A 22,211-nucleotide genomic window follows, 5' to 3' on the forward strand; every position below is an offset into this window, starting at 1 on the left:
GCTGTGCACCTGTTTTGTCGGTAGGCAAATTGCAGGGATTGAGGTAGGCTGAGAGTCTAGAGTTGATGTGGGCCATGACCAGCCTCTCGAAACACTTCATGATTATGGAGGTCATAGCCACTGGGCGGTAATCATTAAGGTAGACCACTGTATTATGAACCCAGAATACTGAATTCTAAAAACAGGTTGCAACCATGAAAATCATCAGCATCGCAATTGCATTATGTATGCAATTAAGGTGCAGTAATACAAATAGCATGTTAATAAATTTATAAGGGTGGAACATTTCAGCAATGTGATGGCAGATGAACAAAAAGTTACCAGTGTCAAGGGCAATATGGGGGTCCTCTTTTTGATTTCCTAGGGTTTCCCATTGGAAAACCCTGAGGGGTGCAAATAAACAGTAGTCACAAAGGCAAAGCTGTTCAGTGCTCCGAATGTTCACGGAGCTATGCTGCAGCATGAGTGAAAGTTTTAAGCAGCAGAACAAGAAAACCAGAAGAGAAATAACACTATTAAATTCTGTATCTCTTTGTGGGATAAGTAATCACTTTGTAATTTGATTTTAAGTAGAATACTAAATCACATTAAATTAATTTAACACAATTAAAGTCTTGATTAGGAAATGAATGTTTCTATTCCAGCTTTGCTCAGGCAGGAATGTGATGTCCTCCTAGTATTATTGCTAGACTATTCGTCCTGAAACCCAAGGTAATATTCTGGGGATCTGGGTTTGAATCTCATCATGGCACATGATACAATTTGAATTCAATAATAAATAAATTAAGAATGTAATGATGACTGTAAATCATTTATCGGAAAAGCCTTCCAATGTCCATTTCGGGAGGGCAACCATCTTGGTGATGTTTCAGTAAAGATACCTTTCTGATCAGATCTCTGCAAAACTTCCAAACGTTCCGGGAAACATTTGCAACCATGAAAAAAGACAGTGTCACAACTGCTTGATGCACGCTCTGGTCTGCATGTGACTCTAGACCCATAGCATTGTGGTTGACTCTAAACTGACCTCTGGGCAATAAATGCTCACCCAGCCAGAGACCTCCACATCCCATGAATAAATAAACACATCTGAAATATTTATATTTTGTTTTGAGCACTGAACCTCTGCAAAGATGTACTAACCATGAAAAGAACAGAATTCAGACTTGCTAATTTTATACCGGGTGTGAAATGGTAAATGTAGGAGAGATTGCATAATCCTTAGTTTATAATCCCTGAGTGATGTGCATGGCAAAATGTATGCTTTTATTAGTTTGAATCTAGTTCAAGGCATTTGAGGTGCACATCTTAACTGTTTGGTGCTATTTGTAATCTGAAATGAGTTGAAATAATTTAAAAACCAAGTTCCTGATGATACAAAATCAGCAATAGCCTAAAGCAACCATTGATTGGATCCTTCCTTTTGGGAAGGAAATCAGCTATCCTTACTTGGTCTGGCCTCCAAATGACTCCATACCTACAGCAATGTGGTGAGCAAGTGTAAATGGAAGTTGTGGGAAAAGAAAAGTTGTAATTGAAGGCTATAAATGGAAGTCAGGTCTGCTATCCCCACAAAGATTTCAGAGATAGCCATCTAATGGCTGTGGGAAAGATCTGTTTTGGTGATCTGAGTGTTGTAATTGGTTTCTAAAGAATGAATAAACCTTAAAACATCCTTCGAATTCTCATCCCTCACCACCCTTCATGCTCATATACTCCATGTGCCCAGTCCATGTTATTCTGAACCCCCAACCAACTCCTTGTCCTATCATATTTTCTGTCCTAACCATTATGCATCTACCACCTTCCTTGTCCTTTATAGTCTCAATGCTGAGTGCTGAACCATGCCCCTCACACACTGTCCTTTTTGCTTGCACCTTCTATACTAACTCACCCAGTATTCACTATGGAAGACCTTGTGTTCAGATAAAATAAGATAAATCTCTAAGTGACTTTTTCATAAATTTACTCTAAGAAAAATAGTATTGTTGGAAGTTGATTCGCACCACTTAACTTTCTACAATCACATAATCCATTACAGTAATAAAATAAACATTCTTCAAAGCTTTCATAAGCACTTGGACTGTCAATCAAATTGTAACTTGACAGGTGCACCTTTGAAACGTTGGGTTGTGAAATCTGTCATATAGCATCGATCCTTTAATGATAGTCCACAAATGTATGTCAACAAGTGAGTCAGCAATCTCTGATTTTGTTAATACTCAAAAAGTCAAAAGCAGGTCTTTGAAATTATTTATGTGACAGCTTGCCTGTTCAATTGACTGCTTCCATGATGGCTTCATGGCCCCCGTGATGCTTGGCTTGACAGTTCCTTTGACAGCTCCTTGATAGTCCCTTTGTAAGTTCCAATTATTTTGTCCACTTTTTATGCACACTCATATATCTATTTGAAACAATCTCAAAGGGCACCTTGTCTTTCCCAAAGATGTTCCTGGATCCATCCAAAACAGTATTTTTCCTCACCAAAAGGATACCCTATCTTTAAAGAATTTTTGCAGCTTTAGACTTCTTCTGATTGGTCTAAAATCTAAAGTGTTGCATTCAAGAGCCATGAATACATACAGTACCATCCACCTCAGTTCCCACACCAGTGAAAATGACAACTGTTGGAAGCAGGGATGAAACTTCCACATTTAGGTCTTGGATACTAGTTTGTCTAAGCCCTTAAGCCAGTGACCCTCTTCCTCATTTTGAAAATTGAAGCTCGTACATAAGAACTAGGAGCAAAAGTAGACAATTCAATCCCTGGGGCCTGCTATGCCATTTAACACAATCAAGGCTGATGTCATCTTGACCTCAACTCCACTTTCCTGTCCACTCTTCATAACTCTTCAACCCATTACTAATTAAAAAAAATCTATCTATCTCCTCCTCAAATTTATTCAAGGAACTGCCCAGCAACTGCTGGGGTAGTAAATTCCACAGATTTGCAACCCTTGGAGAAGTAACTTCTCCTCGTCTCTGTTTTAAATCTGCCACCCCTTATCATAAAATTATAATCTTTCATTCTAGGTTCCCTCACATAAGGAAACATCCTTTCTCCAACTACTTTGTCAATCACCTTTAGCATCTTCTCTGCTTTCTATCTTTTAAGGCAAGAGTAGATAGGTTTTTGAACAATGAAGGAATTAATGGTTATGGTGAGCGGGTGAGTAAATGGAGCTGAGTCCACGGAATGCTCAGCCATGAGCTTATTAAATGGAGGAGCAGGCTCAATGGGCCAGATGGCCTTTTCCAGCTCCTGTTGCTTTTGTTCTTATATACCTCAATTAAGAGTCCTCTCATTCTTCTAAACTCCAGCCAGTATAGGCCTAAACTGCTCAATCTCTCTTCACAAGACAAAACTATCTTCTCTGGAATAAATCTAGCAAACCTCCTTCAAACTGTCTTCAATACAGCATGATTCTTGCTTTCTGCAGATCAAAGTTGTACACAGTACACCAATTGTGGGCTCACTAATGCCTATACATTTGCAGTAACACTTCCGAACTTTCATACTCTATTGCTTTAGCCATAACTACCAAATATCCATTTACCTTCCTTATTACCTGCTGGATCCACACCTAGTTTTCTGCACAATTCATACATAAGCACAGCCAAAGCCCTCTGTACCAAAGCACTCTGAGTTCCTCTCTTTGGAGAAGTGAACAAAGATGATCTAAGATGTTAGTTCATAATTCTGAAATCACCAAATTTACACAATAAAAATGTACTTCTTGATATCGGGAGCTGGATACTGTGATGTTCAAGTTGCAACAATGAGAACATTTTCTGTACTAGAGTCAAGAGAAAGTGTACCAAAACCCGTGAGAGAAATGATCAGAACTGCATTGATACAACAGCTACAAACCTCACAGTTCCAACTATGTTCTAATTGTGTTAAAATGGGTATTACATAAGTGAAGTATTGAGCAGTTTTTGAAATAATAATATTTATAAACACAATTGTTAATTTACTGTCATTATATGTAGGCCTCAAAGTTCTGTTGAGTGAATATAAATCTATAAATACTTAATAGATGTGACTAAAATTTTTATATCAACTTGTTTCATAGGAGCTTGAACCCATTTATTTTAAAACTAAGAAAGATTTAGGGTATATTTTTAAAATCTTTGCATCTCAGTATTATGTAGTATAGGCTTTTCTCACTTGTTTCAAGTTAGGATTTAACCCTCAGTCTTCAACTCTAAACTATTCTGTTTCAGGATCTCAAAACTCCGAAACTTCTTACTTTAGTCTTTCCTCTCTACTATAACGATTTATGACTCACGGTCAACATCATCTTAGTACTGTGTCTTAACTTATTTCTCATATCCTCTTTCATGGTTGGTGGATCCTGCTTGTTGTATTTAGTTCATTAACATATTTGACAGTTTATGAAAAGAATCTTACAAGTGCTTACTTATTTGCATTGTCTAATTGTCACCTTGACCTATCAAACACTGAAACATCTCCTTGACTGTACAATCCACAGTAGCTATTTGTCTCAAAAGATTAGCACACTGGAAATGCTTGATTATCAGAAATGTAATTCTTTTGCTACTGTAAGTCACTCATTAGCAGCTCAGTGATGTAAATATGTTGATTGAGCAAAAGATGAATTGATGAAAATTATGTCTTGTAGGCGACACCCTATTTTGTGGGCCTGATGATCATTGAGCTGGTTGTCGCTTGGTTTCACAAGGGCAAAACTGTATTCCGAATAAATGATGCACTAACTTCCATCAGTGCAGGCATCTTGTCAAGACTGCCAGAGTAAGTACTGTAAATTGTCACCTTGTTATCCTCTTGGGAGTAGATTTCAAATACTGATGGGAAGAACTATTTGGAAGCTAAATGTTGTGCATCAGTTGAGCTATTAAAGGACAAACAACCTTAACATAGAAATTTTGGCTGTGATAGTTGATTGTTTGTGTGAAGAGAGGGAATTCACTGTATGTAAGGGCTGTAGAGGTATAAGACCTCATAACATTGAAATAATATTTAAACATGCACTTGAAATGTGCGTTATAAATGTAAGTCAGTCTTGCCTCTCGTAAGGTTGATACTTGGTACTGTTATGGAATCCATCTTGTTTATAAGCCACTTGAATTTAGATGTTTTTAAAATTCATGATTTCACCCATGAGAACATCTTCCTTGAATATCCCCCTTCTGGTCGATTGTGGGTAATAAGGATCGTACTATCCATGAGAAGATTTAAAGGGCCATGAAATAATAGATATAAAGTTGTTTTTGTGGTAAGATCGGTATTGAAAATAAATGCTGAAAAATGTGTTGCTGGAAAAGCACAGCAAGTCAGGCAGCATCCAAGGAGCAGGAGAATCGACGTTTCGGGCATAAGCCCTTCAGGAATCAATTGAAAATAAATGCTACAGTTAGGCAACCACCTTGATAAGAGAATAGTTGATGCAAGAGCATATCCATTATTTTCTTGCAAATGCAGTCATAATCATTACAAGAAAACTATGGAGATATTCGTTAGTGATTTGGAAAGACAAATATTGTGTATTTTTGTGTGCCATTATACCTTACTATAAGGGTGAGTGTGCCAATTGTGACAGACAATTAAAAACTGCTGAAAATTATATTAACCTGGATGAGAACATATTTCTGGGAATCAATGAACATTGTTGGCAAATTTGCAGTGTATTGATCCATGTTATTGTCAGACTTCTAGAGTGCTGGAAAGCTAAGCTGACATTGGCAAGGGTACATTTACTGTCCATTTGTCACCATCATGTGAATATAAAATAGGGTCTCTCCTTGATACATTGCATCACATTGTGGTAGTGCACTATCAATGGTACTAAGTAGGGAAGATTTTGACTTGGCTTTGAAGGTTGTGTGTTATTTCCAAGCTAGGGTTATGTGTCACTTGGTGTGAATATGAAAATGTTGCTGTTCCTATCATGATTTTTAAAAAAAAATCCTTTCCAGGGTTTGACGATGTCCTTGATATTTTATTTCAATCCTATAGGTGCTTTATATTGCATTGGCAACAGTATCGTTGCACTGCTCGTGGAAAGCTGACAGTTGGGTTTATTCTTTGGGTCTGCTGATCAAGCTGATCTTGAATAATGCTGAGCTTCTTAGTAGTTGTAACAACTACAGCCATGCATCATACTGCTGACCTTGTAGTCATTGTTGTAGTCAAAGAGCAGGATTAAGAGATGAGCCAGTCACTTCAAGATGCCCTGTAGATCATTGTTTTGATCTTGTTGCTGAAATGAATGGTTCAATTTGACATCTGGTAACTGTGACTCCAAAGATGCTGTTGTGATTTGTGGAATTGATTTGTCTTTTTCTTGTTGGAACTTTACATTTACTGCCATTTATTTGACGTAGCCAAGATAGCATACAAGAAATTTTTAGATCTAGGATATCAGCCCAGAAAAGTGGCTTCCTTCACATAACTCAGATGAGATTGAAAACAAAAATCTGTCTTTAAGACAACATGGTGTTCTACAGGGATCTTAACTTAAAAAGGTGAGCAACAGGGAACAATTTTAAGAGCTGAAGATAAAGAGGAGAGATAAAGATAATTTTGAGCAAAGCTGAAGATTCTTAAGATTAAATGAAGGCCAGCAAACATTTGATTTTTCTGCATTCTTTATTGTGAGAGAAGTTGTGTCCATCAACTTCAGTGAATTGAGTAATCTAGAACTCAGGATTGACCCAGTTGAAATGTTTGGCCGACATAAGCAAGTTCTGCAGAAATTAATTTTCAGCAACTCCACACATAATGGAAGTCCACACCACAAAGTTAAAAGTATACATTTTTCAACATTAATGTCTCAGTGTGTTTTTCTCTGTGTATTAATGTAAGAATATGGTACATCATACCACAAAATCCAAATAAGAGGAAAATCACTGTTCCTGGACGAGATTTTCTTTAGTGTTAAGATTTCTCCATTGAATGGTATTATAGCCTTTAATACACACAAGGATTTAATAACTGATTAATTTGATTATTGATCTTTGAAAATTTAAATTTTCAATCTGCCTGATAAAATCATTATCAAGTATAGAAAGCACGTGCATGAAAAAAAAGCTAAACAAATCAATGACAAATAGAAACCAAATTACTCAGCCATTGATAACTTGTTGTCTTCAGCACTGAAAAGATTGACTAAGTTTGTAACTTGGAACTATAAACAACGTTTTTTTTTTAATTTACAGTCAGAATGTGTCAATCGACTAAAGGTTTGTATGTTTGGCTTGCTTGTTATATTGGATTTGTATTTGAATCTCCAAGTAAGTTAAGTTAAGTTGCTGCTCACGCATTGATTATGAAGTGTGAATTTTGTTTGAATTTATAGGGGAAGATTTTCTTCTCATTGGAATATACAAGTGCAAGATGTGGAGAAAGATTAGGCAGGGGCCATTTCACTTGTGCAATTTAAATTAATTGAGAACTATGCTAACTTCATTAGGAACACATGATCTTTCTGCCTGATTTTGCAGTCCAAACTTAATAAAAACAAAATCTGCCTCCTTTTGGATGCTTAAAGTAATAGGTAATGCTTAAGTGAGTTAACTCACATGTCAAAGCAGCTGCTTCTTGCTGTGCTCCACTTAATTAATCATTCTTATATTGTGCTTTCTTATAAATTTTAATGGTGAAAGTTGATTTTTTTTGTCCTTTGTCCCACGAATATTTGAATGCATACTGATATTTGAGTTGAAAGAAAATAACCAGGAGGTTGAGACAAAAGAAGACTAATGCAATACATATGCAAGATTTACTGTATTTGAAATACAGCTGGAAAAACTGGGGGAAGACCTTGCTAAGTGTATTTTGTGTAGTGAAAATGCATTAGGAGTGGATTTAAGGAAAATTTCTGGTGAGCCTGGAAATTTCTTTTGGATCAAGCAAACAAATGACAAATCCGAATATGGACTTGGGGAGCCTCATGGCAAATGATGTGGAACTTACTCAGAGATAAGTACTTTACAAATTGTTTATTCCTACCAATCACTTTGAATAGTAAAGCCAGTCACAGCCTAATGACATGTGCTCAGTTACTTTGGTTAGTGCTGGGGAGCTTGGTTACATTTAAGTGGTGATTATGTGGATTATCATTAATCTAACTCCCCACCCTACTTATTAATCTGTTAATTGACATCCGATATACATTTTTGAAGCACATTCACACTTCACAGGCTGGGCTTTTAATCTGGGAACCAAAAAATGTGGGATAGTTTCAGGTCTCAACCTCACACAGCGTACATTTGGTACACTCACTACAATCTTTAACAGTCCAGATAACTAAAACCCAGGGAGTGGCCTGGCCCGGCCCTCAAATCGAAATTGCCAATTGTCTTCCAGTGATGAAGGGTCAATGGGTGATGATCAGCACTTCAAAATTGGCAGCTCCTATCTTGGAAGGTTATGCTGCCAATGTGAACATAGCAACAGCAAGAGAAAAGTGCAGATAATTGGCTTTTTTAGAACAAAAGGCTTGTCTGTGTCATTCTGGGCTGCTCACGTTGGTGACTGAAAATTCCAGTTGATGTGGGCTACATAATTCCAGATAATTAATGGCAGTTGACTACCCTCGAAATTCCTCAGGTTCAGGATCTTGGTGGCAAACTGGCCTGAAGCTTGGGTCAATGGTATTAAATTGCATGCCTGGCTATTTCTTGATTTGGGTTCCCACCTTTTTATAAATCCAGCCCCAGAGTTTTATTATCAGTGCAAAGCTAAAAGCATTTTACAGTAACACTTGTTGCTAATGTGAGATTGATACCGTGTCCAGTGCAGTGTCTGAAAGGAGTTAATTTGTCTCCTCCAGGTATTCCCACACCAGTTACTTCAGATATTGTGCTGGGCTTTTCCACCATTTACTACAGCATCATTATGTCACCCAAATAACAACCACTCTATTTATTTTTGTTATGCAAGTTCCTTCATTGTGTACGTGGCACCTTTAACTCTGAGCATTTGGAACTGCATGAGAAATGTATTAAGGGTACCAACTTGATCTTGACTTGTGCAGGAACTTCTGGGATACTGCACGCCATGCAGTTTAGAGGGAACATTGTAATACACCTTTAATAAGTTGAATCAAGGGTATTACTTTTGTGTAAGACACTTACTACACAGTTGCTTCTAGAGCTGACAATAGAGCTTGCTATAATTTGCTCAAATATATTGAGTAAAATTTTAATGTTCAAGGCTTATCTATCTAAACGTATTTACTCATCAAAAAGTGTATATATAATTTAAGCTACATGACAACTGAGTTTTCTAAAGTAAAAACCAAAAGAACTGCACATGCTGTAATTTATAAGCAAAAACAGAAGCTGCTGGAAAAGCTCAGCAGGTCTGGCAGCATCTGTAAAGAGAAAACAGAGGTAACGTTTTGGGTCCCCCGATCCTTCCTCTGAACTGCTGATAGCCAGGAAAATGTCAGCTTATAGGCAGAAGATAGGGTGGGGGAAGGAGGTGAGGGGTAACTGATAGGTAGGGATAGAGCCCAAAGTCAGAGAAGGTTACTTGGACAGACAAGAGTCAAAGATGATCTGGCTGAGAGGGGAATAGCTGTTAATGGAGACTGTTACTGGCTATGTGATAACAAGGTCTGGTGTGTGGGATAGGGATCTAGGACAGGGGAGATTTCAGGCCCTAAAAGTATTGAGCTTGATAGAGTCTGGAGGGCTGCAGGGTCCCCAAGTAGAAAATGAGATGTTCTTCCAGCTTGTGTTATGCTTCGCTGGAGTACTGCAGCAAGCCTGAGACAGAGATGTTGGCCAGGGAACAGGCGACTAGAACCTCAGGGTTGTTTTGGGGGCAGAATGTAGTGATTTGCCTCCTTTGACAGTTGCAGGGGAAGGTACTGTGGGGCTGTGACCAGCATCCACATCCAAAAGATCATCAGCTGTCATTTCTGCCAACTCCAGCGAGATGCCACCACCACACACCTATTCCCTTTCCCTCACTTGTCTGCCTTTTGCAGTGACCATTCCCTCCGGGACACCCTGGTCCACTCTTCCTCCACTCCCAACAGCCCCCCCACCTCCACATCCTCACAGCACCTTCCCCTGCAACCACCAAAGGTATAACACCTGCTCATTTCCCTCCTCCCTCTTCAGTATTTGAGGGCCTAAACATACCTTCCAGGTGAAGCAGCACTTTACCTACACTTCCCACAACCTAGTCAACTACATTCGCTGCTCACAATGTGGTCTCCTCTACACTGGGGAAATGAAGCATTGACTGGGTGATGGCTTCACAGAACATCTACATTCTGCATGCAGAAAAAAACTCTGTGCTTCCAGTTGCCTGCCACCACCCTGTCCCTGGCCAACATCTCTGTCTCAGGCTTGCTGCTGTGTTCCAGTGAAGCTGAGAGCAAGCTGGAAGAACAACACCTCATTTTCCACTTGGGGACCCTGCAGCCCTCTGGACTCAATATCGAGTTCAATAATTTAAGGCTTGAACTCTCCCCTGTCCTAGTCCCCTACCCCACACACACCAGGCTTGTTATCACATAGCCTGTCATTACACAGTATCTATTGTTAGCCACCAACCGTCTCCATTAACAGCTATTTACCTTCCTAGCCAGATTGTCAGCGACTCATTTGTCTGTCCAACTATTCTTCTTTGTCTTTGGGCTCTATCCCACACATCATTTACTCCTTATCCCCTTCCCCCACCCTATCTTCTGCATATAAATCAACATTTTCCTAGCTGCCGCCAGTTCTGAGAAAACAACACTGCACCTGAAAAGTTAACATGGATTTCTCTTCACAGGTACTGCCAGCCCTGCTGAGTTTTCCAAAGTGTTACTGCTTAACCTGGGAGAGGTACTGACATCGAGGTTGGATAAACAGCACAAGTTTCTTGGCTAAATCCCCTGAAGTTTGACCTCGTCATAAAATGGTTTTCGGTAGCTTCAAGCTCGATATGCAATTGCCTTCAAAACTTGGGTATTTCAAATGTGTGAGAAATTGGTGTCAATTTCATGCTTGCTCAGAATCCCCAAGTTTTTGTGTATGAATGACAGTGATGATTGCAAGTCGAGGACAGGTGAAATATGTTAAAGTTTGATGCCTGCAGTTTGTCAGAGTTGGTTTCTATCCTGTGTGGACTTGTGGCCAGAACTGGTGCCATTTGTGGAGAAAGGCTATTTCTGAGACCCATTTTACAGGCAGGATATTATTTAAGTGAAGAAAAGAATCCAATGACTAAGGGGATGTGGAGAGTCCACCATGAGCCAACAGAAGTTGATCTTGATTTTCAGACGAGTATGCATTGGTTCTGGTGTAGTTATAGTGGATCAGCAGCTGCACAGGGCATGGTAATGATGAAACCCAAAGGACCAAGAATCCAAACAGATTGAAGAGCAAAACAGTTGAACTGAGCTGGTTTGAACAGCGGCTGTAAAATATTGAATAATATGCAAAATTAGAAATAACAAGGGACTTTGAGCTGATTTAACCCACTGGATGGTGCAGTAGTCCTGAGGGATTTTGAGCAAACTAGTTTCAATATTCACCAGATTCAAGTGTACAGCAGCAGTTTAGAGAAAATGGGAAACGTATCAGAGCAATGTCGAAATTAAATGGGCCAAATGACTTGTGAATTCTGTTAAGGGGGCAGAAAGAGCCAATAGAATCCAGTAAAAGCAGGTTAATGAGTGCAGTAGAAGCAATCTGTACATTCTCTTGAGAAAGCAGTGGTAAAATATAAGTTGGAACCAACCAAGAACCAGAGGGAGTGAAATTCACTCCAGGAGAAAGTGGAATTCTGCCCATGCCTGTCAATATAGACAGAATAAAGAAAAGATGGTGGCTGAATGGAACTTAGTACAGAAGTCTTGGGCTTGAATTTTATACCATCCCTGGGGCCAGAACTGGAATGGACAGAAGCAAAAATAGAACATAGAACATTACAGCGCAGTAAGGCCTTTCGGCCCTCGATGTTGCGCCGACCTGTGAAACCAATCTAAAGCCCATCTAACCTACACTATTCCATTATCATCCATATCATTATCCAATGACCATTTAAATGCCCTGAATGTTGACGAGTCCACTACTGTTGCAGACAGGGCATTACATGCCCTTACTACGCTCTGAGTAAAGAACCTATCTCTGACATCTGTCCTATATCTATCACCTCTCAATTTAAAGCTCTGTCCCCTTGTGTGAGCCATCACCATCCTAGGAAAAAGGCTCTCACTATCCACCTAACTAATCATCTGATCATCTTGGATGCCTAAACCACGGTTCTTTCACTCGACCACTTCTTCCCTGCCTGACCGGTAGATACTTATCAAGGACATGCAGTAGCTGTTCCTTGAATAAGCTCCACATTTCAATTGTACCCATCCCCTGCAGTTTCATTCCCCATCCGAGGCGTCCTAAATCTTGCTTAATTGCTTTATAAATGCCTTTCCTCCAGCTTTCCCTGTGGTGTATACCTATTCCTTTCCATCACTAAAATAAACATAACCGAATTATGGTCACTATCACCAAAATGCTCGCCTACCATCAAATCTAACACCTGGCCGCGTTCATTACCCAGTACCAAACCCAATGTGGCATCACGTCTTGTTGGCCTATTCATATACTGTGTCAGGATACCATTCTGCACACATTGGATAAAAACTGACCATCTAAAGTACTCAATCTGTAGCATTTCTATTCAATATTTGAAATGTTAAAGACCCCATAACAACTACCCTGTTACTTTCGCTCCTATCCAGAATCATCTGTGCAATCGTTTATATATCTGAAACTTTTTGGAGGCCTATAGAAAACTCCCAACAGGGTGACCTCTCCTTTCCTGTTTCTAACCTCAGCCCATATTACCTCAGTAGATGAGTCCTCAACAAACGTACTTTCTGCCCCCATAATACTGTCCTTGACTAACAAAGCCACACCTCCCCCTCTTTTACCACCTTCCCTAATCTTACTGAAACACCTAAAACTTGAAACCTGCAATGCCATTCCTGTCTATGTCTCCAAAATGGTCACAACGTCAAAGTCCCAGGTACCAACCAGTGCTGCAAGTTCATCCACCTTATTTCGGATGCTCCTGTCATTAAAATGGACACACTTCAAACCACCTTCTCGCCTGCTGGTACTCTCCTGCGACCTTGAAACCTTATTCATGACCTCACTGCTCTCAACCTTCTGTACACTGGGGCTACAATTCAGGTTCCCATCTCCCTGCTGAATTAGTTAAAACCCTCCTGAAGAGCATTAGCAAATTTTCCCACCCCTGGATATCGGTATCCCCCTAGTTCAGGTGTAGACCATCTCGTTTGTACAGGCCTCTCCTACCCAGAATAAGCCCCAATTATCCAGGTAACTGAACCCTTCCCTCCTGCACCATCCCTGCAGCCACGTGTTCATTTGCTCTCACTCCCTGTTCCTCGCCTCGCTAGCACGTGGTATGGGTAACAAACCAGAGATAACAACTCTGTTTGTTCTAGCTCTCAGCTTCCACTCTAATTGCTTGAATTTCTGCCTTACATCCCCATCCTTTTTCCTACCTATGTCATTGATGTCTAGGTGATCCCTTAAGGATCCCAAAAACACGATCCGAGACATCACGGACTCTGGCACCTGAGAGGTAACACACCAACTATGAGTCTCTCTCAATCCCACAGAATTTCCTATCTGTCCCCCTAACTATGGAGTACCCACTGACGAATGCTGTACTCCTCTCCCCCCTTCCCTTCTGAGCAAAATAATCCTGCCAGCTGGCTTCACAATCCCTTGTTACATCCTGTTCTTGGGCATGTTTGTGGATAACACCAGTACCTAGTAAATAGAAAATCATTAACAGGCAAGATTGTGAGCAAAGTCCTATGCAGCTTTCTTAGGTATGAATCTTTTGTGTGGCAAGGTGTGCTCTTGGTTTTATTGTATCTGATATGACCAAGCTATTCAGTACACCTTGCGTGTCAATTGATATAATTATCGCATGTAAAAAGCTCATGTGATTGCTTTAGATTGAAGTAGACATGCATAACAAATGCGTATGATAGATTGCTAAATTATTTTGCTTAATTTTCCTAATGATTCTGTCTCTTTCTTTCAACCTTGCATAGGTATGCCAGTCTTTCCAGTTTTCCATTGTTTAGACTTATTTCAATTGTTGAATCCCTTTGTGGGTGGCACGGTGGCACAGTGGTTAACACTGCTGCCTCACAGCGCCTGAGACCCGGGTTCAATTCCCGCCTCAGGCGACTGACTGTGTGGAGTTTGCACATTCTCCCCGTGTCTGCATGGGTTTCCTCCGGGTGCTCCGGTTTCCTCCCACAATCCAAAGATGTGCAGGTCAGGTGAATTGGCCATGCTAAATTGCCCGTAGCACCCGGTAATGGGTAAATGTAGGGGTATGGGTGGGTTGCGCTTCGGCGGGTCGGTGTGGACTTTTTGGGCCGAAGGGCCTGTTTCCACACTGTAATGTAATGTAATCTAATCTTTTCCTTTTAAAGAAGGAACAATCGTTGTCAATGCGGATGGATTGTTATCTCTAACATGACAATCTGGCTGCTTGAAACTCAGAACAATCCAAATTTTGACTCAGAAATTGAAATTGGGAAATACCACTCCCTGCCTCCTCACACCCAACCAGCATTTTCAAAAGAAAAACACTTTTCCTACTATTTACATGTTTTTCACTCCCACATGCCAAATACTAGGATTGGAGAAAGTGAGGACTACAGATGCTGGAGATCAGAGTCGAAGAGGGTGACGCTGGAAAAGCACAGCAGGTCAGGCAGCATCTGAAGAGCAGGAGAGTTGACGTTTTGGGCATAAGCCCTTCATCAGGCTACCTTGTACAATTTGCTTTGGGCAGCATTTGTACTAGTGTCCATCCTCCTCTTCCCAATATTTAATATGACTTAGTGGGTTCACATCTGCCAATCTAATAATTGATCCAATTGCAGCCCTGACAAAGAATGATTCCTATAAGCTATTTTTCCATTCAAATGAAAGAAAAGATAATCTAAATCTTGGGAATTGATAAAGTTCTTTTGTAAATTTTAGTTTGAGTACATTGCAGGACTGCAATTTTCCTGTAATTTTCCAAACACCTTTCGCTCCCTTTATGTTTTATTCTAATTGAAAATGCTCCTATTTATTATTGTGTTCAGTTAAATAAGTGCGGTCAAATGATTTTGGACTTCAGATTTGGATTAACACCACTGAAATTTGAAAAGCAAATCAGCCAAAAATACAACAATTTAATTGAGGAAAGAAATGAATTTGGATGAATCAGTTGAAAACATACCACATAAATAAACCAAGTTGATTAGATCGTGACAAAAAAAAATCAGATTGACCATTAGACTGAATGGATACACAGGGATAAATTTTCTGAGACAAGACATCAGGCTCACAGGACTCTTCAGGACTCCTTGGTTCAGACATATTGCCAGTCACCTTTCTGGAACAACCTGTAAGGAGGCACTGACTGAATTGGTTGCCTCTGTGCTTTCCAACAGATTAAGGAGCGCAGGTTGGTATGTGAGGTTGGGGGCTCAACTCAGTAAGCTCATACTGCTGTCAGTGCGGAAGCCCCACTGGGAGTTTTCAGGCAGCCTTGTATGCAGGCGGGCAAGCAGTCGAGTCTCGAGGGCACCTCAATGTGGATGTGGGCTCAGCTACCTGCATTGAAATCATCAAATGAAGCGAACGGACAATGTGCTGGAGCACTGAGGCATACCGTTTTCCCCCAGCCCGCCTGCATACAAGGCTGCCTGAAGACTCTTTGTGGGGGCATCCAGAAGGGAAAAACAAACCTTGTGAAAATGGAAAATGGCTCATACTGCTTCAATTCAGCTTGTACACTTCAAACCGAGCGCCAGTATGTTCATGAGGTTGATTCCCAAGTATTAACTTTACTCTTATCGTGTTAGCAATGGCTGCAATGCATGTAACATTTCCTCTCACAATCCCAACCTGGAAGGAAAGTCTTAACTTCTGGGGCACTTTTTCCCGGATCCTGATGTGGAAGCAAATGTTCTGGCCTAATTTTTAGTTCGGGCACATTCATGGCCCATTGCATAACAGATTTTCCTATAATTTTACAAAACTTTTTTTTAGTCCCTTTGTGTTTTATTCATTATTTCACTGAACCAAATCTTAGCGAGAAGTCAGGACTTCAAATGTTGAAACACTGAGAAAAAAATTGCATGCATGTATTTAAAATAAATGAAACATTTTTTAAAATCCTGTAGCATTCCATTAAAATTAATGCCAGGGTTCTGGAGATGTATATAAATCATTTTGATTTACATGTGCTTCAAAAAGAGAGTGCAGTGATCTCAGGAGAAAGGAAAAAGCAGTGAATTAATGAATGTGTTGGGCATGCATCAACTGTAAAATCAGCAGCGTTGATGGAGCCCTGTTTGGAAGAGTTTCTTCTTTGCCAGATAGTTCATCAGAGACTTATCCGATCTTGCACTGCAACTTCAGCAAGAAAGTTGTGGAAACACTCATGAAATATTGTAAGACTGTTGGGTTTCCATTCATGTGGTGCAGAAATTAAAATTGGTGATCATTCGAGCATCCATAGAATTTCTATGTTATCCTCCTTAGAATGCAGAGTGGTGTGTGATTCTATTATAACTAGACCCTTAATTTGTTATTGCTAAGTCGCCGATTTTGGTTATGCATTATTTTATAGAACACATTTTCATTTTCATAGCCTTTACGTCCAGAAATGTAGGCACACACCTTGCTCATCGTTCTGGCTCAGTCTGGCGTGCTAGGTGCAGGAGGAAATGCTTTGCTTTTACTTGCCATTTAATATTTTTGGCTAAATCACTACTATGCCGGTTAACTGGTGCAGGCCAAAGAGTGTTGGAACAATTTGAGGTAGAGGTTTATAAAATCATAACACACCTGGATAGGGTGAGTAGACAAGGTATCTTTCCTCAGATAGGGGAGTCCAAAGGTAGAGGGAATAGGTTTATGGTGAGAAAGGAAATATTTAAAAGGGACATGAGGGGTAATGTTTTCACACACAGGTTCATGTGTGCATGAAACGAGCCAGAGGAAGTGGTGGTGGCAGGTACAACATGTAAAAGGCATCTGGATGGATATATGAATAGGAAGTGTTTAGAGGGATATAGATGAACTAATGCTGGCAAATAGGACTAGGTCAGATTAAGATGTCTGATTGGCATGAATAAGTTGGACTGAAGGGTCTGTTTCCATGTTATGTAACTCTATGACTCTATAACTCACTTTCTCTCATTACATTTCCAAATAGTTTCAACATTCAAAAGGTGTTATCTATATATTTATAATCAATGGAATACAACAGGATCACTTTTTATGATGCATCAGACTTTTTTGGAGTAGCTGTTTCTGTATTAGCCTTAAAAGGGATTACATTTTTGTAAAAAACATTGCCAACAGAGAAACGATTTGTACTCTTGCCCCATTATAATTTTGTTGTATGTCTCATCTCTTTGTAAAAAAATGTTAAGACTTCATCCCAAACCGAAAAGTTTAGATATTTATGCTGATTGTTAATTTTCCATCTTGATGAGGTAGCAAGATTCTCATTGATCCACTGTTCCTTTTTATAATTATTGGAACAACTTGAGTGGTCCTTCCATTTCTGAATTAATTGGCTTTGTTGCTTAGAGTGAGGAAATAATTGCAGCTGATCGGAGCCCCAATCAGTGGCTGTGATATAAAAAAATTGTAATTGTAATTGTGAAGTATTATCATTTCCTCAGAGTCTGATTTTTACCAGACGTAAAGACATCTGTAGGACAAATGTACAGATTTACAGCTGCCCTAGAAGTATAACTACAATGCATGTTCACTAATTGCAGACTAAAGCCTAATTCTCAGTGCTTATTTATTTAGTTCATCCTGCATGCAGTTACATAAATGAATAATTGTGTTTATTTCATTGAGGGGGATTTTATTATTTTAGATACTGTTGGCCCAATTTTAGTCATTAAATCTAAGGAAACATTTAAAACCTCATTACTGTATAGGCATTAACAATATTTGATTCTTTCATGGGATTTTGGGTGTCTCTGGCAAGGCCAGCATTTGTTGCCTGTCCCTAATTGCCTTTGAGAATGCCGTGATTTTTTTGAATCTCTCTTGAATCTTTTCAATCTCTGCAGTCCATCTTGTGCAGAATACACTCATAAGGCTGTTAGCAAGGGGATGCCAGGAGTTGACTCATCAACAGTAAAAACTTTACAATTCTAAGTCAAGGTGATATGCTGCTTGGAGGAAAACTAGCATATGGTGTTGTAGCTGTGCACTTGATACCTATGTTATTCTTGATGGCAGAGTTCCCCTGTTTGGAAGGTAATGTTAAGGATCCTTTACTGAAATTATTTTCAATGTAATTGTTTGCAAAGCTAACGTTCAATTTGTCCAGGTATCCCATACTGAGCAGTTGTAGCTTCAAAAATGATGTTGTACGATGTTGTCAGCCCACCAACTATTCTAATTCGGAGAATACTCAAAAATGTACCATGTTTAATTAGGTGATGATGAGAAGAGTGTTTTTTAGCAACATTTTAAGCATGCTTATACTTTAGCATCTGATGCAGCCAATCTATAAAAATGGACACAAAAATGTTTCACAGCATTTTTTAAGTGTGAATTTCTTTTGCACTTCTGTTCAGTCACAAATGTTAATATTCATAAGATTTACTTTGTAAATTATTGATTATAATTTAAGGTAAAGATTTAAGAATTTCTGAAGTGTCATATCAATTCAATGTTTCTCTTTCCATTGAGGCTGCCAGACATGTTGAATTTCTCCAGCCCTTTTCATTTTTTTTAATAAAGATTTAATGTTAATTACTTGTTTGTAATTAGAGTACAATCTATAGCAGCATGAAAGACTCTAAACTATCAGAGCCCTTTATACATTTGGTGTAGCTACATTGGATTCCAAAAGCATGTGTTCTGGAAGAGTATAACAAAGGTTTGCATCAGTCTTTATGGTGGAAGGTATTTAGAACATCCCATTAAATCCATTGATACTGGGAAGTTATTGAGTACTATTACCATCACTAGGGAATTAGTATTGGACAAACTAATGGGGCAAAAGACAGAAGTCCCCTGGCTCTGATGGCTTGAATCTCAGAATCGTAAAGGAAGTAACAACAGAGATATTGGATAAATTGATTGTAATTTTCCCTAAATTCTTGGACTCTAGCAATTTTCCAATGTGACACCACTATTCAAAAAAGGAGGGAGATAAAAAGTGGGTGACTATAGGCTGTTGGTCGAAAAATGTTGGAATCGGTTATTAAAGGAGTACTGGCATGAAGAAAATTGTGATCCAATCAAACAGTGTCAGTGTAGCTGCATGAAAGGCAAATTATGTTTGACTAATTTTTAAGAATTTTACAAGTAAGTCTGAATCAGAGTGGATAGAGGGGAACTAGTAGATGTGTTGTATTTGGACTTCAAGAAGGTGTGACAAGGTACCTCATAAAAGGTTAAGCCATAACATAAGAGACCATAGTGCTGGAGGTAGTATATGAGGTATAGATAGAGAATTGACTAATAGGTAGGAAACAGCAAGTGGGGATAAGAGGTAATTTTTCAGGTTGGTGACCTCTAAGCAGGGGTGGGGATGTGGGGTGGGGGGGAGGGGGGGTGTTGCACAGAGATCAGTGGTAGGATTGCAACTGTTTACAATATATATTAATGACTTCGAGGAAGGAAGTGAATGCACTGTTGCTAAATTTGCAAATAAGTAAGAGGGCGATAAATGAACAAATAGAGTATAATGTGGGACAGTGTGAAATTGTTCAGTTTGGAAGGCAGAACTGAAGAACTGAATACTATTTAAACTGGAAAAATTACAGAAAGCTGCAACACAAAGGGACAAGAGGGTACCTGTGCATGAATCACCAAAAGCTGCAGCAGATAATCAGGAAGGTGAATGGAACGTTGGCCCTTATTTGAAGGGGGTTGGAGTTTTAAAGTAGGGAAGTCTATTTCTGTGCTGTACATCTCTATGACTCTATGAATCAAAGTCCTATTGCAGCTGTACAAGGTGCTGGTGAGATCACACCTGGAGTACTGTGAGCAGTTCTAGCCTCTTATTCAAGGAAGGATATTATTTCATTGGAGGCCATTCAGTGAAGGTTCGCAGGGATGATCCCTGATATGGAGGGATTGCTTTGAGTAAAGGCTAAACAGGGTGGGATTCTACTCATCGGAATTAGAAGAATAATCAGTGATCTCATTGCAACATGTAGGATCCTGAAAGGGCTTGACGGGCTAAATGCTGAGAGGATATTTCTCCTCGTGGGAGAGTCTAGGATCAGAGGTCATGGTCTCAGAATAAACAGGGAACAATTTAAGACTGAGATAAGGAGGAATTTCTTCTCTGAGGATTGAGAATCTTTGGAGCTCTTTGGAAAACTGTGGGTGCAGTCTGAGATAGATAAATTCTAGATCAGTATGTGAATTCAGAGTTATGGGAAAAGGGCAGGAAAGTGGATGTGAGGAATGTCAGATCTTCCATGATCCTACTGAATGGCAGAAAGAAGAAATTGCTTGACTGGGTATAAATATAGATCAGTTAGCACAAGGGAGATAAATGAAAGCGACTTGATACATGCTAAGTCTCAGGCAGCACATTTTATTTTAATTGTTCATCGGAAGTGAACACCACTTTTTAAGCCTACATTTACAGTATTTCACTTGCTTCGTGGCCTTTGAGAAGGAGGTGGTGAATCACATTCTTGAACTTCTGCAGTCTGTATGGTGCAGATACCTCTATTCCTGATGAAGGGCTTTTGCCCGAAATGTCGATTTTACTGCTCCTCAGATGCTGCCTGAACTGCTGTGCTTTTCCAGCATCACTCTAATCTGGAGTATGGTGCAGATATACTTCCAATGCTCTCAGGGAGGGAATTCCAGGATTTTAAGCCAGCAACATTTAAGTTTCGCAAATGATTAAGAATAGTTTGTTTATATGTTGCATTTATAAGTGACTTGTTGAAACAAACTTTAAATATGCCTCCTGCAAATCAGTGCTGGTGGAACCCTCACTGTTGTACTGGATTGTTAGTTTAGAGAAAGGCCCCATTCTGTCACCACTGGTGTTGACATTGCAGTAGGCAGGGCTAACCATATGGGGAACATGACAAGCAAATCCATGTGAGCACCCTTGAGCACTTCCAAGGGATATTTGGGATGGTGGAGTTCCTCGGTCAAAGACTTAGTGTCTTATTGAGGGATCTGGCATTGGGAAGGGGGTTCTTACTTAGAATCAACTCCTCATCCTTGCCGCAGAGCAACGTCTTACTTCCTCATGATTTCCATCAGGGGCCTGGGATGGGGGCTGGTATATAAGAGCAAATCATGGCTGGCCCAGATCACGGTGCTCAGGTCAATGGTGGGACTAGGGTAAGGAGCTGGCAGTGCTGGTGGTGACTTCAGCCCGCTGATCCTAGCTGCAGCAGCCCTAAACGCCAAGCTTCTTGTTTCTACCTGCTCTATAGACTGGCAGAACAAAATTCAGTTACAATGCAGAGCTGTTGACTTAAGCAAACTTCATAAGTCATTTCAACATGCTTTTCATTTTCCCCCCACATTGCATATCCGATTAGGGTTGCAGAATGTGTGCCAATTGTGGCAAATTAGAAGCAGCTTCAGAATGTTGACACGTGTCCAATGGAAACTGGGTTAAGGCTGCCCAAACACAGATTGGATTGGAACCAGCTGGCACGAACGTGAAATCCCATTCAGTCTAATTTGGTTTGAACCAAAACCCAGAGGCCAAAAATACTTCCTTCTAACTTGCTTTGACAATCCGTTTCTCCAGCTGGCAGAAATATGGATGGAAATGATGAGCCTAAATTAGGTATGTAGAAAATGTGAAGTAGGAAAACAATATGCTGATTTGATTTATATCTGAAAAACAAGACTCTGCTGCCTAGCAGGACAGGGCAGCAGATTCATGGGAACACTGTCATTGCAAGTTGCCCGCCTAACCACACACCATCCCCACTTGGAACAATATCATTGTTCCTTCAGTACCACTAGGTCAAAATCCTAGAACTCCCTCCCTGAGAGCACTTGAATGTATCCAGCCCATTCAGACTGCTGCAATTCAGGAAGGTGCTTTTCAATGATCTTTGGGAAGACAATTAGAGTTGAATAATAAAGGGTACCCAAGGAAAATTCCAGGAAAATTTACTCTTATTACCAAGCAA

The 22,211-nt window shown here is 39.8% G+C and overlaps 1 protein-coding gene across 4 annotated transcripts in view; it reads left to right on the plus strand.

Annotated features, from left to right (window-relative positions):
* Window positions 1-22,211, plus strand: part of agmo (alkylglycerol monooxygenase) — a 367,119-nt gene that overhangs the window by 23,699 nt on the left and 321,209 nt on the right. For 3 of the 4 annotated variants that reach the window (XM_043689828.1, XM_043689829.1, XM_043689826.1), the window contains exon 2: window positions 4,647-4,777. The exons of the other annotated variant lie outside the window; for it this stretch is intronic. In XM_043689828.1, coding sequence (XP_043545763.1) covers window positions 4,647-4,777 — 131 coding nt within the window. The remainder of the gene's footprint in view (window positions 1-4,646; window positions 4,778-22,211) is intronic. 4 annotated transcript variants of the gene reach the window in all.

This window comes from Chiloscyllium plagiosum, chromosome 5, assembly GCF_004010195.1.
Source record: "Chiloscyllium plagiosum isolate BGI_BamShark_2017 chromosome 5, ASM401019v2, whole genome shotgun sequence".
Classification (NCBI taxonomy): domain Eukaryota; kingdom Metazoa; phylum Chordata; class Chondrichthyes; order Orectolobiformes; family Hemiscylliidae; genus Chiloscyllium; species Chiloscyllium plagiosum.